At 48.8% G+C, this 20,286-nt stretch overlaps 1 protein-coding gene across 2 annotated transcripts in view; it reads right to left on the reverse strand.

The window, feature by feature from the left end:
* The window catches only part of BMPER (BMP binding endothelial regulator), a 216,663-nt gene extending 198,315 nt beyond the window's left edge, over positions 1-18,348 (reverse strand). For both annotated transcript variants that reach the window (XM_037041161.1, XM_037041160.1), the window contains exons 1-2: positions 17,831-18,348; positions 16,685-16,770 (exon numbers count right to left, since the gene is read on the reverse strand). In XM_037041161.1, the coding sequence (XP_036897056.1) occupies positions 16,685-16,770; positions 17,831-17,963 (219 nt within the window). In that variant the 5' untranslated portion in view covers positions 17,964-18,348. The remainder of the gene's footprint in view (positions 1-16,684; positions 16,771-17,830) is intronic.
* Positions 18,349-20,286: the final 1,938 nt, after the last annotated feature.

The following is a 20,286-nucleotide window of genomic DNA, read 5'->3' on the forward strand; positions in this document are numbered from 1 at the left end:
GAGTGTTAAGAGTGGGTGGGGTGGGGGGTGAGAAGGATACCTAACCCTCTTGAGTAATGGAAAGGAAAGTGGGAAGTCCCTCGTTTTAAGTCTTCCTTCTTCGTGACCCTGAGAACCAAAGACAAAGTGCTGGGATCAACAGAGTCCACGGTCAGACCCTCTTCCCATTTCTGATCCCAACACATGCAGCTGGAAGTTAGGCGAGTGCGCTCCCCCACAGTGGGAATCCCAGGCATCAAGGGTCTGGGGGAAATGCCAGCACTCACAAGGAGGCACTGGCCAAGACGCTGAGGGGCCAAGACCCCACAGCCATGTTGGGGCTCCCTCTGGAAGCGTGTGCAAGAGGCAGGGGCCAGCGGGGAAGCTGGATCTGCAGATACGTCCCAGCTTTGGGATCTGTGCTCCTCTCTGTCCCTTTCGAGATCATATTTCCTTCCCACGTGTTTGCAGGCTGTTACAGCTCCCCAGGCTACATGACATCAGCACATCGGCCTGAGTGACAGAGATTGGCTAAACCCCCACCCAGGCACTTGACACTGCCCTAAGCCGGCCCGAAGCTCTCCCCAGCCATCCTTATCCTGACCCCTTCGTCACCAGCACAGACAGCCCTGCTCCGGCCTTGTACCAGCTCGCCCACTACGGCCTGTGTCAGAGAGGTCCCCACTGGATGCTGCCTCCCCCGAGTGTCCGGCCCAACGTGCGTGTAGGAAGAACCACAGCCCCCTGTCATTCTGTTTTCGGATGCCATTATCAGGCTGCTGCCCAGCACTGAAAACAGACCCTGAGAAAAACAAGCCACAAAACCTGGGGAGAGGCAACATCATGGAAATGCTGGGTTAATAACAGGGAAAGAAAATAACATGGTTAAAAGAATAAAGATGGAGATGATAAAGGAACAATGGAATGCCAGGCTAATTTTATTTTTTTTAATTTATCTCATTTAAAGTGTGGACAATAGTTTATCAGTGCGACCAGAATTGTGTGAAGGCCCATGAATCAGAATCTGTTCAGCCTGACTTTTTTGGGGGGTGGGGATTTTTAAAAATCCTCACTAGAGGGTGTTTATTGATTTTGAGAGAGAGAGAGAGGGGTATCGATGTGAGAAACACTGATTGGCTGCCTCACACACACACCCCAACCAGGGATCGAACCCATAACCTAGGTATGTGGCCTGACTAGGGACGGAACCCACAATATTTTGGTGCATGGGACGATGCTCCAGCCAGCTGGGCCAGGGCAGTTCAGCCTGACTTTACATTCTCCAGGACCAGGTAAAGGAAGGGGTGGGCAGCAACCTGGCAGACTAAAGCGAGAGAACTGAAGTCGCCCAGGATGGTTCTGCCCTGGATGAGGAAGGTACTGCTGGTGGGGTGTGGCCAGGAGGAGGAACCAGTGTAGAGATTTGGCAATGGAAAGGGTGGAACCCTGCTTCGAGTGGCCATCAGCTCGGTCGCTGCTTGTCTCTGGCTCCTCCAGATATTGCTGGAGCCCAGCTAGTCAGCCACGAAACCCTGGCTGCTGTGTCACGTTGCTACATCTCGCTGGCTCACGCTGCAGAATCCACAAACACACGTCACATCAGCTTCGTCTCGCAGCTGCTGCCCATCACAGAAAGACCACCGGAAACGCAGTGCTTCCCCAAGGGAATCCATCCCATGAAGAGGCTGGCAGCAACCCAGGGGGCCAGCCTGTCCCACCCAAAGGCGCCGGTCAGGGCTCTACCTAACTGAACCCCAAGGACTATTAAAACCAGAATCCCCAGGGAAGTGACTGCTGGGTCTCTCTCCCCCCCTGCCCCCCCGGCTCAGGGGCTTTCTCAACCCTGTGGTCAGGAGACATTCCTTGCAACATATCTGCCTCCGGGGGACCTCCCTGGGAGAGTCAGGATTCTCAGGCTTGAACTGCAGCCCCAAGTCTTGCTGCCGTGCGGTGTGCGTTTACCTGGCTTTACACTTCCAAACCCTTGATGATCTCAACTGCGGAATGGGTTTCCTGAGGAAGCCTGCCCTGCCGCACAGCCTGGAAAACAGTGTTCGGGCTGGCCCAGACTTACCAACGTGGCATTTCTCCACCACAGAGTCGTGGAGACTCACTGCGTGCAAGGTGCTGTTCTGCTGAGAAGAATCAGACATTACTCCTGCCCCAAAGAAGTTTTAAGTTCAGTTGGGGAGACAGTCATGTTAATAATTAATAAAACTTCAGGGCACGCAGGAGTAAGGTATATAACATGAGTAAGCAACATAAGAATAAGTGATTCATTCTGATGGGGTGACTAGGGGAAGCTTGACTGGGGAGAAGATGTGAGAAAAAGTAGCACTTCAATACACACAGTTAACGAGAATGCCCCACAAAACCAAAGTTACACAAGTGAGAGTCGACCTGTTACTGTTCTGTACCAAGAACAGAATTTCCGCTACACCTAACCACCAGCGCACACGTCGCCTCATTGTGGAATTTGCTTATATCTATATAGCTGGCCCTTTCCCTAACCTCAAATGGGAACAGGTTTTCAAAAACTGGCCACAGAGTCCCTGGACAAGTCGATTAAAAATGGACACTCTGTGGTCTCCATCAGAACTGCTGAGTCAGGGTCTCTGGAGGAAGGCCCTAGAATCTACATTTTTAACAAGTTCCCTATGGCTTGTCTGCACATTGAACTTGAGAGCCACCATGGCTAGATCCCTGGGCTGGGGTGGCGGGGACAGAGGACACTGAAGGCAACATTGTCACCACTGACTTGTGAATGACTTACAGCTGTGTGACAGAGGCAGGGGTCAGACCAGTGTTAGTGTAAGGAGGCAGGGAGAGAAGAGGCCATGGTGCCAGGGACACAGGTGTCTGTCCCTCGTCCCCCGAGCTCAGAATGCTATTGCACACACCCACCCCCAACTTGTACACAAGTTCCAGTTCAGTCACATGGTCACACTGTTTTTTAGGTTGTCTAGTTGAGAGAAGGTAGTTTGCAACCTAAATCTATCACCCAGAGGTTACATTAAATACAGACACATGAGGTCTTTCAGGAAAAATCCAGCCATTGTTAATACATCAAGAACGGTTTGCGCAGCATCGATGTGACCTGGCAGCCAAGGGGAGTGGACTGGAATGCACGTGTGTGAACAATGATGACTTCACTGCACTAGTCAGTGGAGGCAGTAGATGCTGCTGAGTGAGTGTGTGTACTGTGTGGTTGTCACATTCAAAATGACTGAGCAAGTACAGCAACAAATCTTCATTGAATTTTGTGTTAAGCTTGAACATTCCTCCATGGAAATTCTTTGGACGGTTCAGTGGGTCTTAACTATGGGCAGCCGGTGATTGGCAGCTTCATCACAACAACATGTCTGTTCATACAACACGTCTCATGTAGAGTTTTCTGGAGAAACATCACATCACCCAGGTGACTCAGCCCCCCTACAGCCCAGATTTGGCGCCCTGTGACTCTGACTTTTCCCAAAACTAAAATTACCTTTGAAAGGGAAGAGATTTCAGACCATTGATGAGATTCAGGAAAATAGGAAGGGGCAGCTGATGGCGATTGGGAGAACTGTGTGAGGTCCCAAGGTGCGTACTTTGAAGGGGACTGAGGCGTCATTGTCACATGTACAATGTTTCTTGTATCTTGTATCTTCTTCCAAAAATGTATCTCTTATTCATAGTACATGGCTGGCTACTTTCTGGACAGACCGCACGTATATTTATTTATGCATGTATCTGTATGTGTATATATGTCTAGTGCAGTCAAGGAGTAATGCTTTGTACTGATTAATCAAATATTCAAACCAGGGGTTAATATCTATGGTTTGAAGGACCTCATCAGTTTTCAAAGAACTCTAAAGCAATAAAAGATATCTACCTTGAAAACTATCTGGAACCTAATTTAATTTCTCTCTGTTCACATTTTAAAAAAAGTGTTTTTTTCCAGTCTTTTGGGGCCTCAGGCCATTATTAGCATAAATGCTTGGTAAAGACGTTCGGAGTTGAATGACCATCAATCACTCTCCTACTTCGGTCCTTCAGTCCAGTCACCACATTTCCCGCAAATCTCCCCCTTTGCGCCCCCTGGCGCTGGCCCTCAGGTGGACGTCCCCTCCCCCACCACATGACAGGGGTTCTGAGGGGGAGCAGGAAGGCCCATCCATCCGGAGCTGGGATTCAGAGAGTAGGGGTTCACATTTTGCTCTATCTCCACACTCTGCTTCTAGCTCGTGAACCCAGTGTGAAGTCACCCTGCTGCTGAAAGTCCCCCTCATGGAGACAGGTGGCTGTGATTCCTCAGCGTCAGTGACTCTCTCCAGTGGGAGGAGCCTGCAGGAGCCCATGGGTTGGGTTGAACCGCAAGAAACTGCTGAGTCCCTAAGTCAACACCAAAGACCCAAATTTCCAAGTGCTTCAGTATGACACCAAAATCTGAACTTGGCCAACTAGCGCTCAGAGTCCTTTAAGCAAACTTTTCTTGGCCCTTATCCAGCATAAGGTTTATAGGAAACAGATATTTTTAAAAATCCCATTTTGTAATAAGTCCCAGCCACTCACCTCCACGCTCAGGCGCTCATAGGGAAAAGGCAGCAGCTGCCACTGTCACATGCACCCCCGGAACCCCCAGCACGTGGGGGGGAGCCCGTCCCTCCTGGACTGACCAGATCCCAAAAGGGCAGGCTCCTGCCACCAGCCCCTCCCCAAATTCTAACATAAGTCACTTCTTAGGGGACAGAAATTTCCCCGCTGGGTGGTCACCTGTGTGCTAATGGGACGCCGCATCAGCACTCAGGTGGGTGGCACTGGGCACGGGAGCCACCGTTCCACACGTGTCCGAAAGCGGCAATCACTCCCTCACCATGTGACAAGCCACTGTCCCCCAAGGAGCACCAACACAGGGACCTGGTAGGAAGTGGTTTTGGCAAAGCGCCTCTCGGGGGTGGGGAGACTATCTGATTCACCTTTCATGTCCCCGCCGTCCGGAAATGAGTGTCCCCCGAGACAGGAAACACTGCTCCGGGAATGCCCGATGCTACTGCATTTACACCACCATCCGCGGGAGACGCCGTGAGTTTCTGAGAAGTACAGGCTCAGGACGAGGCAGGTGCGGCACAGGGAGGTTTCACCGGAGCAGGAGCTTCCAGCACTTTCCACCATGGACACCCCCCCCACCCCCCGGGGGCACCGGAGCCAGAGGGAGCAACGAACGGCCCAATCTCAGTTCAGGCAGTCCTCTCCAATTAGAAAATTAAACTGAATAGGAATCCCCAATATTTTTTAAAAATAATATGCTCCGAGAGTAAATATGGAAGAGAATAAAAGTGTCATTTCTTCACTCGTCAACATGAAAGCAGTGAGAGGTTAAAGGAAACGTAATGCTATCGCTGCTGGGCACAGACTGGCCTCGGAGAGAGACCTGGGAAGTCAGGCTTTAAAAAAACATGTTTACGCAGAAAGAGGAAAAGAAATCAAGATACTAAAAAACGCCTCTCGCTGAGGCCAGAGGACGTCCGAGAGCAACCTTGCGCCCTCCAGTTTCTGGGCCTGGTTCGGCGGTCTGGGCCTGCTCTCTCCTGGGGACAGCCCTCCTGAGGTCCCCACAGCTGACAAGGCCAGAGGCCCAACCAGACAGGCCCGGCACACGGAGCCGGAAAAGAGGAGGCTTGCCCACACCTCACCGCCTCCAGAGCCATGAGAAAACATCTGGGCGACATCTCTTTATTTGACCAAGAGTTATTTTGGAAGCATGTACTTTTATAGGCTAAAATGGGACATTATTATCTCTAATATCTTGATGGTCACTGTCGTTCTCTTTGAAGTGTCTCTGAGGCCCCCTCACTTGTGTTGCAGGTCCTCTCCCAGGGTCGTTTACTGTCATTGCATCAAAGCAAGTCATTCCATCAAAGCAAGTCATTCTGGGGACACACTGTGGTCAGGGAAGAAGCCACCACATCCACCCTCCACTCCTTTTCTTTGCTTGAGTTGCCTGAGTGAAGCCTTCAATGCCATTGAGGTTACAGACCTTTGACTTTCTCATTTGGCAGATCTGACTTAGTACCACCCATTACCTAATATTAAAAAAAAAAAATCTCATTATACTACATGACACACACATACAATAAGGCCTTTGTCCTTAAAAGAAAAACATAATTTTCTACAGAGTCAGCTCCCCGAAGCCAAGGGAGCTAACATCCAAAACCTAGTATAAACATGAAGGCTGATGTCCAGGTTTCAGAGTGCGTCTCCCTGGAAGGGGGAGGAAATGACAAGGACCAGCCACAGGAACCAGAGGCAGTTTTCACAGTGACTTTGGAAAGCAGAAGTGACACAACCCCAGACCCTCCTGCCTTGTCCCCTGCATGGCTGCTTCTGCAACAGGCTATTTCTAGAAGAGGGAATGTTCCTTTCGTCACCAATAAAAGCAGGTCTTAGGTCTTATGAATCTAAACTTTCAAATGCAAGTACCTTCCTTTCAAAGGAAAGAAAAGTGTTTGTGTAATGATTACTTAGGATGTCTTTTATAGAGTTGGTTGACCTTCTAGGACAAACTTTCTGGGAGAAGCCTGTTTTGGAAATCGAGTTCATTCTGTGGGGGGGCTACCCCAAGGGTTAACAACCCCGACTATAAACAGGAAACTCCAGGCCGACTCCCACTCAAGTCCCAAGGTTGCAGACCTCTCACTGAAGCTATGGGGCTTACGGGATCAGGTTCTTGGACTCCTCTCTGAAGACACAAATTCACCCAAGGAACTACACCCCAACACAGAACACGATGGAAGAGAAGAAGACGCAGACTTGTGGAGGGGCAGACAGGGCCTCTGGTTGCAAACGTACAAAGCTGCGGGGATCTGTTGGGTCCACGTGTCCACCTTGACACATCAGTGTGAGTCTGGAATTAGCCTGTGAGGCCCCCTTCCAAGGGTACACAGAGTGACAGTGGCTGGTCACACAGCCGGACCTCACGTGCTCCAAAAAGGGGAAGGCTCCGAAGTACCAGGCTCAGGGGGTCCACTCAGTAATTGGTTTTACATCTTTGCCATCCATTGTCACTTCCCGATTCAGTGACAAGTGCCAGGAAAGGACAACTAGAGCTCAGTTGTAAAAGCAATGCTGTGATTAGCTGATGGACACCAGTCAGGCAGGTAAACCTGTTTTTAGATAAAAATTGAGGAGCAACCCATCATGCTGACCCCCAGTACTGCCAGGACTATCCACCTTGTAGCAGAGGGCCAGCTGTCACCTCTGCTGAAGTCCTGGTGTCGATGCAAACAGAAATGCAAAGTAATTACAGTTCACCCTGGCTGGGTGGCTCACTCGGTTGGAGCATCACCCTGTGCACCAAAAGGTTGCAGGTTTGGTCCCCAGTCGGGGTGCATCCTGAGGGCAACCAACCAATGTTTTTCTCTCACATCAATTTCTCTCTCTTTTCCTCTCTCCCTTCTTCCTCTCTCTCTGAAATCAATCAATATCCCCTTGGGTGAGGATTAAAAAGTGATAATAAAGTAAATACTACATTCCATAGATGTTGACAATGAATTGGCAGAAGAACAGCCTATTCAATCACTCCTAGAAGCACTGCGCAGGCAGTAACTGCAGGGTGTGTAGATGCCGCAGGAGCTGTCCTTTCTGGAGTGCTTACCGGGTTCCAGTCCTTATTTTGAGATTGTCCTGTGTTTCAACTTACAAATCTGACCAAAGCACTATGGCAAAGATAAAGATGTCAAGATACAGAAATACTAGCCAACTTACCCAAAGCCATCCAGCTATTAGGAAGTCGACATATGAACTACTGTATTATCATTCCTCAAAAGTATATATCCATTTAAATGATGTACTGAAAACTGGTTTATGGCCTACTTCACTTATTCTTGTCCTTAAAAATAAATCCACTTACACTATTTACAGGTGGCTTTCATAGACATCAGTGAATTTAACCTAATCATATCCGTTCTCTTAATTGATACCACCAATAGTTGAGGTCTGCAATACTATTCCCCCTTAGAGTGAAGCTGAAGGAGAAACAGACGCACCTTTGTGCCTTGCTCTGTACTCACAGCTAAGTCTGCGGGAGAGCAAGGCGCCTGCTCAGTGACACGCAGCCACCAGGCAGCCCAGGTGAGACTTGAACCCATAACCTCAGACACCAAAGCTGCCACTCCATAGCTGTACTTCAATAACAAAATGGACATCAAAAATGCAGTGAAATAAGCCCTGGCTGGTGTGGCTTAGTGGACTGAGTGCCAGCCTGCAAACTGAAAGGTTACTGGTTCAACTCCCAGTCAGGGCACATGCCCAGGTTGTGGGCCAGGTCCCTGGCAGGGGGTGGGTGAGAGGCAACCAATCAATGTATCTCTTGCACATCGATGTTTCTTTCCCCCTCTTTCTCCCTCCCTTCCCTCTCTCTCTCAAAAGAAAAAAAAAGTTTCTTGAAGATCTAGCTAAGGGATTAAATTATGTCATAATATTTTTAAAGTGCCATTAGCAGTTTAATAGAGAAAACCTGAACGTTTACAATGGTAAGTTTTTATATTAGACAGGCTCTTTTATATTACTGCTCTTTTCATAATAAAAAAAAAAGCCTCAATGTGGCCTTGTCCATTTTGCACTTAACTATAAAAACATTCCAAAGGCATTTGCAAAAATATATTACTTTTATCCATGAAATTAGTTTTGTTTTGGTACCTTTTAAAATTTCATGTGGTATTTACTCCCTTTTTCTGAGATCTTTTCAAATCCAAGTTTGGAAAATCTGTGAGTTTTGCACTCAATTTTCAAAATCCCTACAGCAATCTTAGTTTTGGATTTCTGTCAAAATGGGATTCACCCGAGCTCCGTTGACCAACAACTCAACCCGTGCGCACGTGTGCGGCGTGGATGTGGGAGGCAGGCACCGCTAGCAATTGTTCCAGGTCGTCTGAGACAGTGAGGAAAGCTCTTTCTTTGAGAATCTTCTGGAATTTTCAGCCTAATCTGCAAACATGAATACCAGTGGATTTTCTCCTCTTCAAACATCTTCCGTCTTGGCCAGTGCTTTCCTGGTTCTACTCTTTCTTCTATAATTCCTTTTCCATCTCTTCCATAGGTGTCTCCTTTCCTACCCTCTTAAATGTAACCCTTCTTCTCCTGATGTTTTAGACTCATTTCTTGACATCTCAGTTTAGACCGCTTCCCAGGAAAAATAATTTATTCCCAACGTCTTGAAGTTTATTCCAATGCAGACAGTGAATGAATGGGTGTTTCTCTAGTCCTGGTTTCTTTATCGAAATCGAAATCTGCATTTGGAAGAACCTACTCAGTTTCCCTACTTGGAAGGTCTACCCGGCCCAACTCCGCAGGTCTAGACGCATCACCACCCACGCACGGTCCTGGTCTCATCGCTTCCTACGCCGGCTCCGACAGTCTCCAAGTCCCCTTCAGTCGCCCTCTCTCTCACCTCTGCCATCTGTTCTGTTGCCAAGGGCTATCAGCGGGGGACCCAGAACTCCTCTACCAGAATAGGACACCCAGCACACTGGGACACCTTTAGACAGCGAGCCATCCGACTTTGATTAGTGCATAGTTTGGGCGACACTGAGAATACATAGTATCGTGGCAATAAAAAGTTTGCCGAGTGGGTCATGGGACAGCAAGGTGTCCCGGTGAGTAAGAAGTAAAAGCTGATGGCCAACACAGGATTTTGAGAGTGAGCTCTAGGAAGTGACCCATTGCATTGAAGCAGCAGCACCTGCTCTAGAGACACCAAGTGACACGCAAAGTGACCGCTACAGAGACACCCTGGCATGTCACTCCACTGTAATGGCAACTGCATCTTCACTGCCATGTCTTGCTGGGCATTGTTTAGACACAGGGATGTCAAACTCATTTTCGCCGGGGGCCACATCAGCCTCATGGTTGCCTTCAAAGGGCCAAATGTAATTTTAGGACTCTATAAATGCCAACTAGTCTTTAACTAGAGGCAGGGAGCTCATTGGAGCTCAAAGGAGCTCACGTTCAGCCCTTCAAAGGCAACTGCAAGACTGATGTGGCCCCTGGGGAAAATGAGTTTGACACCCCTGATTTAGAGTCTTTTCATCCAAACATTCCAGAACTAAAAGGCATTTGAAGACATTTAGAAGGGTGAGTCACACTGGTCACCCTAGTGCCTCCTTTCCATTCCTGCTGCCCGTCCTGCTCAACTGACCACAACTGTCCACACTCCTGGACACTACTGTCCACACCCCAACCCCCCCACCCTCTGAACACTGACAGTAAAAGCACCTAAAGGAATTTATATGAAACATATCTTATTACATCCTGTGGCTGCGCAAACCTATTAAATGGCTCCCCCTATTAACAAGTGGAACTAACATCCCTGCAATTGCACTCCAGGTTCTGCCCTTGCTGGTCCCACCAAGCTGTGGGTGCATGGGACTCCACTGTCCCCACATGGCCCGTGCACACACTTCTCTGTGCCTTTCCTCCAACCGTGCCTTGTCAGGACAGTCCTTCTCCCGGCCCCTCAAGGTCCTAGGTACACAATGCCGTCAAAGTTCACCTTCAGCCCCTCAGCATTTGGGTTCAAGTCCGTTAGAATGCTTTTCTGTCACTGCTGTCAAACTTACTTGTGCGTGTGTTCATCCCCCCATTAGGCTGTGAGCGAGAGTCTGTCCTGTTGGTCTTTGCCTCCCAAGGCGCCCAAGCAGCACAATGCTTCAAACACAGAGAAGGCTAAAAATAATAAAATGAAATGGAAGGGGAGAACGAAGTGTGGAGAGAAGGAAGAAAGAATAATATTATTGAATTTATAACCTGCTATCCCTGGTGCCTTGAGTGGTGTTTTATAGAACTAGAACTGGGAATCGAGAGGTTTTAAAATACACACCCAGCTCATTTGCTGAACTCGACTAAGTTCAACAAGCGCACTTGACCCCCCAGTGCCATGAAAGGTGGTGTTATTTGTATTCTTTTATAGCACAAAGGAGTCAATTTATGCAATCAGTTGGACAGAAGTGCCATAGAAGAGGGTGTGAAAAACTGATATCCTTTATTTATTCAATGGAGTTTAGTAATTGGCTTTATTCGCCCTCGTTTGGCCTTGCCTGACATCTCACATTATTACGTCCTGTTCTCCCGCCCTCACGGTGCCTGCGTCTGTCCCCCCACACAGCAGCATTTCCTATACACAAAACCCAGTGTACTGCTGACGTGCCCTGGGGAGACCAGTGTCGAAAAGCGAAATGAACGTGTGTTGAAGATGGGACGGGGGTGGGGCGGGAGCACGTGAGTTAGGAGGCAGCGAAACCCACTCAGGTCTGGATGGGAGCTGAGAGACTTCCGCGAGGCAGGCCAGGAAAATCCCCACAATGCCAGACCACTAGGCAGTTTTTCCAGAATTACGGTGCTCCTGAGTCCCAACCCCATCCCTCTGCCAATAAAAGTACAAGGGAAGGTGACCCCACAGGCGCAGAGATGTAAATACTGCACAGAAAAATGAGGCCCCTCTTCCATGGAAAAAAAAATTCTTTAGTGTTTAACAGAGAACAAGAGGCAAACTTGTACCGGGGCCCACAGACCACTGGACCAAGAAGGAAGCAGCACAGATTGGCTCCAACCCAGTCTGAGGGGACAGAAAGCCCCTCTAATGGGGTCCTGTTCATGCAGAATTATGGGTGGGCTTAGCATCTGGATGCTACGTCTCTTCTCCATCAGATTCCCTTTTTTCCCTTTTCCGATGAAGCTTTACAACCTATTCCACGTGAAGAAATGAGAACTCAAACAAGGACGTTATCACCAACAAGAACCACTCTTGTTGACAATGAAAGACTCTAGAGAGCTCTGGTACACTAAGCCTTCTCTGCTGTATCTCCTGTAATTCTCCCAGCAACCTTCGGGCTCACCATCCGGATGAGGAAACTGAGGTTTAGAAAGGTGAAGTGACTTTTCCAAATTTACCGCCAGTGAGTGACAGAGCCCAAATTGGGAGCTAGGGCTGTCTGGTACCAGACCCAAAGCCCTTAGCCAAGTTGCTGTGATGCCCGCCAAAATCCACCTGAACTGCGTCTTCCTCTGAGAGGACCTTCCAAATTCCAGACTTGGTGTGTGCCACAAGACCAGAGTCACTCTAACTGCCCCCAAGGAGTGCCTATGTCTGCTTTGGGGACGTTGAAATTACTCTCCAAAGGCCCTGGAGGTATTTTTAGACGCCTTTAAACAAGCAGCAGAAGCAAACTGGTTTAGTGGAGAAGGCACAGGCTTCACGTCACAGTCTGTCTCTTAGTAACCGTGGACTCTCAGGATGTTTGCTCCGCTCTGGGAGCCCCAGGAAAGCATGGGGAAAACTAACTGCCTCAATGCTGGTGTTGGCCAAGGGGCCAGCACAACACCGTAAATTCATTACCTGCCCCCTAAAACTGTTATATTCAATTCCTTGTTCTATGCGTAGGCAATTGGTTATAACACCTTCTATACAGAACAAATGAATGAACAAACGAATGAATGAATGAATCCCGATCATTTCTTTAGTTGAGAATCTAAAGCCTAAAAATGATACAAAACAACATTGAAAAAGTTATGGCATATATTTATATGTGCATGTATTAAGTGAAGTGTCTTTCTGAACACATCTGGATTCCTTTATATCTCTTCTTTCTTTCTCTCCCCCAATCTGCACCCCAGTGCCTTTCTCTCTCTCACACACACACACACTCACACGAATTGAATCCTGATGCAATGTTATTTCTCATTCCCAGACATGTGCCTAACACTTGTTTAGATAATAGATACCTATTCTCTAGCCAGTTAATTGGAACAATAAAATACATGAGGATTTTATAGAGATAAGGCACCCAAGAGAATCGAAGATGCTGGTAGCTACTTGTTTCATGACAGAAGACTTTTGTGATTAAGAAGTAGAAGACAGCAGACAAAGTCTCCTCTGTTTTCAACACTTGCTGGGCTCCGCGACAGGGGGAGGCCCACTCCTTGTGACACCAGACTTCACGTTGCTTTTTATGAGCAGAGGGTCCATTTCTACATTGCACCTCTGGATTTAAAAGAGGAAATTTAAACTTCGGAATAATGTTTTTTGCTGAACAAAATGTCTGCCAAACTAAGCTCTGACTGACTTCTGGTTTGCAAAGTCCCAGCCTCCAAAGTTTCCTCCAGTTTCCAGCACTGGGCCGAACTCATGGGCTCTGCCGTCTCCCCCTCTGCTTCTGTCAGGGAAAAGGGGGACAAGTCAGAGGGATACTCTCGGGTCTGCTTGGTGGCTTTGGGGATGCCCAAAAGATACAAACAATTGCTTTAGACTCATTATCTGGACGTGGCTGGCTCCTATCAGCTCCCCCTTAGAGAGAGCACCAACTGTTTTCCTAGGCATTATAGGCAAAATAGTTCTAGCAAGAAGGGGTAAAAAAGTCACACAAAACAGCATTAAGTCTGGGCCTTCCTTCCTTAGTCCCTGAAAAGACCATGTTGTAAGGTGGTGAAAAGCCACACTTTGCTTCGTAACTAAAAAATGGAACACTCTGCATCAGGCACCTAAACCGCCTACCCCGGTTCCGCAGATTTCAGGCCAGCAGCCCAACTTCTCGCTTTCCCCCTTGAACAGAGGAACCAAGCTTTTTGTCCCACACACTTTAAAATGATATCCATCACCCACTAACAAACAGGTTATTCTTGGACTACGACCAGTCCTGGCAAGAGGCTCCGGTCTACGCAGGCGAGGACAGACGAGAGGGAAGGGACTCGGTTCTGCCCGCGGTGGCCACGGCTGCCGCTGTCATCCTCAGAATTCCCACAGAAATGAGCTCATTCCGCCTCTGAAACCTTTCGGAGCTCACAAGTTTAAATCAGGCCAAGTCGTGGGGTTTTCAAGCTCCTGCACTGTAATTATATGCAGGGACCTCATGCCACCCGCTTCCTCCCAACTGTAACGTTTTACGTCTTTTTTGAGCATATGTTGAGGTTAGCTTTTTTTTAATACATGTTATGAAATAAGATATGAGCGTATGCTCAGGCTTATGTACCTTTCTGCCAAAAGGCTGGACCAACACAAACTAAATATGACTATTTGCTTTATCCAAAGTACAGTTTTGACTATTACATACCCTCTTAATGGACATACATAAAACTAGCTCACAACCAAAGCTCCCCGCAGGTCAACCAAAATCATAACGAGATTTTTCCTTTCATATAATGTGATTAACAAATGTTAGCCAAGCAAACTCCTACAAGCCTCGAAAGAAAAAAAAAACAAAATAACTCAAAGCAATGCCAAATAGTAAAGTAAATCGACAATCTTTCAGTTTTCTTCTTGCTTTCTCACATGCTCATGCAGCAAACAGTCGCCTTCACTCAGTCACAGGCATGAGCTCCAGAGGCAGACGGAGCCAAGAATGAGTTTCAGCTCCCATATTTCCCACAATGCGCCTTTGCAAGCTACTCAATCCTCTGGCCTCAGTTTCCTCATCTGTAAAATGTGGGTAAAAGCTCTCAAAAGACTTTTTCTGAGAATCAAATGAAAGTATGCCAATCCAGATAAGTGCCGGGTTTAAAGCTGATTGTAGATACGAGTTGCCATGACTAATGTCATCAGTCTGTTAAACAGACCTGTCTTCCAACCAGAGTATAAAAATATAAGCAGCCTCATGGCCTCTGGGGGTGCTAAGAAACCCAGAGCTGCAGCGGGTCCCACAGAAACTTACAAGCGCATATACAAATAGAGGTTTGGTTATCCATCTACTTTTACTCAGTTGCATTGAGTTATTACAAATGCCCGGGAGGCAAGAATGGCTATAAGGGCGTGGGCCTCATGATGCTAAACCCACACACAGGTCACAGAACACATCACGGGGCCTTTGGGCTCAGGCGAGAGCTCTGAGTAACTTCAGTTGGGTCTCCCAAGTCTCAACCTAACACATTTAGAAAGAATTCCCCACAGCGCTCACTCAAGACAGATACCTCTAAATGTTAAAGACACAAGTGAACCTACTAGCCATCTAAATTTAATCAAAACTTGTCTGAAATACATAATATTTTTGCTGATTACCAACAGATGCATTTTTTCCCCCTTCAGAGTCGCTCTTTGCCTTCCCAGGCCAGGCTTCTAACCTCTGTCTTATCATCAGCAAGGCTCCACTTCTAGAGGAAAAAACTTTTCCACCGGGGTGTGGTACTGAAAGGGGAATGCTGTGTGGAGAATTCTTCATCATGATGTTCGGGAACAGTGTGCAAAACCCAAGCCGTACATTTAAACGATGCATAGTAATACCGCCGAGGAGTCAAACAATATTTTCACGGGTGCCGGGAGCTCCAAGCACATTTAAATGTTAGGATCATTTCCATTTAAGACTAAGAGAATTCACTCACAATATACAGAGAAGAGAAATTTAAACTAAAGGTGATCTCCGCCCCCTGTTGGCGCCCCCCAACACATCCACTGCCCTTGGAAATATGTGACTTTGCCAGAATTTCAACGCAAAGCTTCTTTTCAACAGGGCCTTTCGTGAAAGATCATTAGTGAAAACTGGTAAACACAAAAATCTGGAAAGCCTGTCTCTCTTAGCCCTCTTTTCTTAAGGCATCAATATTTGTCTTCCTGGCACATGTAAGATATTTTCACCTCTGATTTTGTTGATTTCCTTAATCCTCAGAATCTGATAATCATTTGACAGAGGCGCTCACCTTCACCCATTTATCATTCACAACACTGACCTCATCTGTTGTCATGAACAAGTCTGGGTAGTTTAAACCCAGATGGCTTGGCTTTCCCTACACACAGAGGAGTCCCTTCTCCAGTTCTATACAGAATGTTGGTCTGACAACAAATACTCATCTATTTCTTTGGAGCTTTACATTCGATGCCCTTCATGTATTTCCAACAGGAAGGGTTCTGTGGTGTGCAGTCTTTAATCAAGAGCTTGCCAAAATGATTGGCATGTAAAAAAAAAATCTCTCTTAACAAAAGCGTTGTTCTTCTTCAGTCTATTATTTCATCTCAGAAATTCTTATTCATATAAGTTAATCACCACCATGCCGTTACTTACTAGTTCTTATCATTAACTATGAAGCTAAGGTAAGTTGAAACAAATTCTTCTTGTTTTTTTTTTTAATCTACTGCCACTGCCAGGGTTAACTGAGCAGCTGAGAGCCAAGCGTTACTCTCTATTAGGGATTGACTGTCCCTCCTGACTCATGCTTCCAAGTCAGAAATGTAATGAAGACCGTTGCTGAGAGTTTAGGCCAAAACAGGCAAAGAAATCCCAGATTACATCTGGTCCCCCGCTTGCCCTTTATAACTGTCACTTCTGTTTTCCTTGTCATACCATGTCACTGGTGAGATACCTAAATGTTATCTCCCGTTTTCACACTGAGCTCTGGGGACAGAGTCAAGGCAGAGAGTCTGCTGGCGCCTAGGAGTTGATGGTGACAGCCATTCCTGGGAACAGACAGTGCAAATGGTAATTACCAGGGAGACAATGCCATGCAAAGTCTGCCTTCAATGGGTCTCTGTGCAGACAATGTCAATGATAAGCATCCCCAGCTTGGTGACATGGAAATGGCCAAAGTCCATGAAACTCAGAAGTTCAACTGAATTCAATTCACCAACTATTTTGTAAAGACCGAATGCAGTGTTTGAGCTCTGAGAGCTGGTCCTGTTATTAACTTTAATGGCTTCACCTGGTCAGAGGGAACAATTGGCCTCCCAGGGCTGGGTCCCCCTACTTACCAGGCAGACACACGCTATGCAAGGGTTGTCCGTGATGAACGGGATCTGGAGGACCTCGCCTTCATTTTCACATTTTGCAACAGAACCTGGGATGAAGGGGGAAAAAATCATTTAACCTTAGCTTACTGGCATTATTACAAAATTTGAGATTTTTACAGTAATCCTTTTTGACACAACTACCCACATTTCAGAAATTCCTAATGGGTTTTAAATGATCACACTCACACACGCACAAAAAATCCACCCCCACACCCCAAATCTACTCTAATTATATTTAAACAGGTTGTGTTTATTTTTTGATGACCTATAGATTTTTTATTGTTGTTCTCACATGGTTTAAGCACAATTACAAGTATTTCATTAGATCTCCAATAATACTCCTTTAGAAAGGCCTTTTGGCACACACCCCCATATGCAAAAAAAAAAGTTCAAATTGGCCATTAGGGCAGATTTTAAATTTGAATAAAATTCAGGACTGCATTAATGAACAGGCCTTTATATGAGTGTGCCTCTTATCGTCTTGATTTGAAATCACTTTTTGAAATACAATCTTCTTTCCTCTTCTCTTAGAAATTGACTCAATATTTTCTTTCCTGCACCAGGTGTCAGTAAAGTATGTCCTTCAGAATAGCAGCTAAGGTCTTCACCTGCCTGAAAACATATAATTACTATATCCTGCTATTATTACCCCTTTAAAATACGGTAGTTTCTTCCAATTCAAGGTCTGAAGTGCGGGGTCTTTCAAAAGCGCTAACACATAGGACATAAAGGAACCTTACAAAGTCAGAACGCAGGGTGTGTGGAAAACGGTGCAAATGTTTCCTTAATTACATAGGGAGGAGAAGAGACCAAAATAAGGATCGAGGAAAACATTTAAAATAAATAAAGGGATTTTAAAAAATTCAGCTAGAACCATTTCTATCACTATATTGACGTCAACATCCACTCAGCCCTCCACCCCTTAACCTACTCACTGCCTCCCTCCCCTGAACCCCACGGGCGCCGCTTCATCCCCATCAGCCAAAGAGGGGCAGGCGCCTAGGTGCTCGCTCCGCACCCTCCCTTCCCCCGGGCGAGCCAGCGCCTCCTTTCCCAGGTATCAAGCCAGCATCCCGGAGGGCCGGTCCCTCCCGCCCCCTCCCATACCTGTCAAGAAGGAGGAAGCCAGAGACATGGGGACCCCCGAGCAATTGAGCAGCAGCAAGACGCAGCAGGTAATCCCAGGCGAGCGCCGGCAGGGACGCTCAGCCAGAGCCCTGACGCCGGAGAACCAGAGCATCGTCACCTGGAGGGAATCCCGGGCGACTGCAGGTCCCGCGCCGCCGCCTCTGCTCCACTATGACCGCTCGCAATCAAAAAGGGCTCTCAGCCGGCGAGTCAGGAGACAGTCCGCGAAGGAGGGAGGCGGGCGCCCGGGAGCGGGGGGGGGGGGGGGGGAGGCGGGAGCTGGAGGCAAGGGGTGGGGGGCGCCCGGGAGGAGGGGTCCTGCGGCCAGGCTCCTCCAATGCGGCTTTTTTGAGGGAGTTGCCCCCAAGGCTTAGTCTTCGGCCCCTCCACGCCAGATACGGGGCCGGGAGGAGGAGGTGTCGGAGCCCCGGGAGATAGGCAGACAGGACTGACAGCGCCGCCCGCTGCGCACCGCGGCTCCGCCGCCGCCCGGCTGCAGCCACGGCCCGGGGCGCCGCCGCCGCGCGCGTCCGGCTCTCCGGCACTCCCCACCTCCCGCCGGCCTCCAGCTCTCCGCCCGGCCGGCGCGCGCGCTCGCTCCCGCGCCCGACACAGGGGTGCTCCGGGCGCCTCCGAGAACCCGCTGGGGGCGCCCGGGCGCAGGAGCCCCGTGCCCCGGACACGGCTCAGTGGGGCGTCCAGACCGCCCCCCAGTGCCTCGAGGGAGGCCACGGTCCCCGGGGCTTAGGCCTGAGCGGGGCAGGCGTGTCACCCACGCTTTCAGTGCCTCCTCCTCTTCCCCGGGGACCCTCCCCTAACCGGGATGCCGCACCACCCCTGCTCATGCCCGGGCGCCCCCATTCTAATAAGGGAGCATCAAGTGGGGGTTAGGCGTGCCTCACCACCCCTACTAGCTCCCATGTCCCCAGCTTTGGGAAGGAGCGACAAATTGGGCACAGGGCGAGAGGTGGGGGGTGGCGGGCGCAACTTTTCACTCAGCTTTGCTTCCCTTGGGCGGGGGGATAGGACAGCGGACTCGCGGGTGGAATGGACCGAAGGGTCCAGACCAGCGCCCTGTGGCTCTGTGTCCGAGAGTCCTGACACTGCGGGAGGACAGAAGTAGAAACGACAAGCAAGGTCGATTAATAAACGCACGGAGGCCAATGCTTTTCGCCCTGAAAAAAGAAAGTCTCTCCAAGTCTCCTCCTTTTCAACCTCGGACGAACCGGGGCGGGGAGACGCTGTTGGACTAATCATTCATTCACCCACGGAAGAGGGGGGAACCCGCGGGGCCGGGGCGGCAACCTCGCGGGGGCCTCCACCGCAGCCTCCTCGGCTGGGAGTCCTATTGCCGCTGCTGGCCCGCTGCGCCCTTCCCGCGTCGCAGCCGCGGGGATCGGGGTGTCAGGCCCTGCGCCCCGCGCGCGGATCCTCCCTGCAGAATCCCTGCCACCCGCGGCAGCCGTGACACCCTCTGCTTCGAGGTGGGGGGGGGCTGCGGGGGGGAAAAAGAGAATTTTGTAACTGAATTACGACGGCGTGTGGTGGGAATTAGGAGGTGCTTGGGAAGTGCTGGGACCTGACCATCAATGGTCTTAGGAGCTGGCCGTGGGCCGCCGGCTCCCTCTCCCCGAGAGAGCAAAGTGGGTCCCGCACTCCCCACCCTCCTGGGCCGGCCGGGGCGAGTCCGAAGCGCTCTCACTGACTAGCCCAGCACTTCGCTCAGCAGGACGCACTGCCAGTCTCCCTGGAAGGTGGGTTGCTGTGGTCCCAAAGAGTACACCTTTGAAAATAAATGAGTCTGTTCGCTGAGCTGACACAGTCGGGTTTCATCTTAACCCCTCCCACTTGACGGGGCGGGGGCGGGGGTGTTTATATGTTTTCATTTTTTCTAGTGCTTCGGAGGTTTTACTTAATTAATGCTGCGTTGCCCGCCTCCCTGCACGCTGAGGAGCTGATAGGGGTGCGCACTGCTCTGACGTGGGAAGAAAATAAGAGTCTGGAGGGTTGTCATTAGCTTGGCACGCTCCATTTCCTTCTCAAAACATATTTTTAGGGTAAAACTGAAATTAAAAGAGATGAAAGATGATGTGCCGTTGGGTTTTTTCCCCCAAATAACCACCAAGGCCGGGCAGCTTCTTGAAAATCAGTGTGTGTTTAATGTATTGACAAATCATAAAAAGAACATGCAAAAAAAAAAAACCATCCAGCCTTCACCTCCCAATCCATAGTGACTGATTATAAAATAAAGTAAAAACACTCCAGGTAAGTACCATCAGTCGGAACCACTACCTCTTCTACCTAAAAAGATCCTGTCTGCATGGGGTCTTCACATAAAGATGCCAATAGTGACCCAAGGGAAATGGAATAATGAGAGGGCTGGGTGGCCTTTTATTGCCCTAGACTTCAGCAGTGGACTGTGATTAACGCACTAG

The sequence above is a fragment of the Sturnira hondurensis genome, unplaced genomic scaffold (assembly GCF_014824575.4).
Source record: "Sturnira hondurensis isolate 20B ecotype Veracruz unplaced genomic scaffold, ASM1482457v3 Scaffold0002840, whole genome shotgun sequence".
NCBI lineage: Eukaryota > Metazoa > Chordata > Mammalia > Chiroptera > Phyllostomidae > Sturnira > Sturnira hondurensis.